Here is a 1,566-nt window from a genome sequence, read left to right as displayed (position 1 = left end):
TGCACAGGTGGTAGAAGCTCATGCCCAGGCTCATGACAGACACAGGAAACATCAACAGAATTCTCTGATGGTTCCCAGGGACAGAGCTGCTGGTTTTCTTCCAAAGCTCTGGGAACGGGCACTGCTGAGGACTTCCTTTCTAAGTCTCCACCTGGATAGTGGCAGTATGGCAGCATCATAAAGGGAAGCTTTTGCTGTCAGGGAACATCACAGGCAGATCACTGGCTAAGGGGAAAGAAGCTCCCGTGTATCCCTGGATGGCTTTGATGAGAAGATGCAGGTGGAGCTGTGGAACGAGGTGAGCCAAATATCCTTATCCTTTCATGATCCTGATGAATCCTGAAGCTGTTACTTGCTCTTGGGTGGATACTTTGGCTGGCAGGGTGGGGAAGGTGTCACAGGAGGATATTTCTGCTGGCACTGCTGAGGTGGGCAGGGCTGTGGACACTTTGGTGGTGGGCAGGGCTCAGGGCACTTCGGGGGTGGACATGGCTCTGGGCACTTTGGCGTGGGGCACACAGGAGGTGGCTGACAGGGCTGCTTGCACTGCTGCTGTTGATAAGACATCCTGCTGGAGTCTCAGAATCTGAAAGAAATGATATGACAGTGTTTTTGGGAAGGGAATCCTCCAGAGAGAGAAGCCAAAGCTTATGTTATACCATGGCATGTAATTTATCCAATCTCCAGGAAATTATTTTAATTCTTAATTCCCTTTTCACAACTTTCTGGTTTCTCACTTCCACTTTAACAAATTGCTTCTTTGTCCCTGGGAAATCCTGTGTTTTCTCATACAATTTTTCCAAATAAATTATCTCTGTTAAAAGAATCAAGCATGTTATTTCCCTGAAAACAACCAATTCAAGAAAGGTGGTCACAAGTTCAGACCCCCTGGACAATCTAATAGGCTATTCCTTTCATCATTATCTGTTATAAAGTCCCAGTGGGCTGACTTGGGCATAGAGCAAAGGGCTGCTCAGGGAGAACTGTAGTCTCTCACACCTGCTAAGACACAAACCTTTGTAAAGGACACTAGAAAGACAGAGAATAAAGAAAAATCCTTGTTCTTTTTTCTTCTTCATATCAAAGGTTACCCCTTAACTTCTCTGTCCATAAGGATACCTACCTGTATAACAAAAGAAAGCTAAAATAGCATATCATTGTGTTCTAACCCTAACTTTTCATCCACTAAGTAGCATCAAGTCAACGTTCATAGGATTGGATCCACCAAACATGCTATATTCAGATTAAACTCAACATTTCAGGGCACAAAGAAGAGAGGAACTCAAGGAAGCAGACTCACCAGGTTCTCCAAGGCAGATCGGTGCTCAGGTACCAGGGGTTTAGGAGTCGTGCAGCAGAAGATCTCTTTATAGAGCCTGCTACCTCACCCAGCAGGAAGTGAAACTACCCAAAACAATGGTGATCCAGCAATTTCTTAAGCCAAATGCAAATTTATCCATGACTGGCATGTGCAGGATACTCAAAATAGGAAATACCCTGTGCTGAAATGGCTCCACTGGATTAAGTGCTCCTGACTCACGGAGGCCCTGCCTTAGGTCTCAGTTT

The 1,566-nt window shown here is 45.4% G+C and overlaps 1 protein-coding gene across 1 annotated transcript; it reads right to left on the bottom strand.

Annotated features, from left to right (window-relative positions):
• Positions 1-279: 279 nt before the first annotated feature.
• Positions 280-1,342, bottom strand: LOC108512557 (small proline-rich protein 2B). Its single transcript, XM_017847835.1, has 2 exons — positions 1,301-1,342; positions 280-586 (listed from the first exon to the last, which is right to left on the bottom strand). Exon 2 carries the CDS (start codon positions 565-567, stop codon positions 349-351), a length of 219 nt encoding a protein of 72 aa, XP_017703324.1. The 5' UTR covers positions 568-586; positions 1,301-1,342; the 3' UTR covers positions 280-348.
• Between the last annotated feature and the right edge of the window lie 224 nt (positions 1,343-1,566).

This window comes from Rhinopithecus bieti, unplaced genomic scaffold (assembly GCF_001698545.2).
Source record: "Rhinopithecus bieti isolate Rb0 unplaced genomic scaffold, ASM169854v2 scaffold_30448, whole genome shotgun sequence".
Lineage (NCBI taxonomy): Eukaryota > Metazoa > Chordata > Mammalia > Primates > Cercopithecidae > Rhinopithecus > Rhinopithecus bieti.
This window is presented reverse-complemented; position numbering and strand designations above follow the sequence as displayed.

Coding starts and splice junctions, on each gene's coding strand:
- LOC108512557 (XM_017847835.1), bottom strand. CDS start 567: ATGTCTTATCAACAGCAGCAGTGCAAGCAGCCCTGTCAGCCACCTCCT.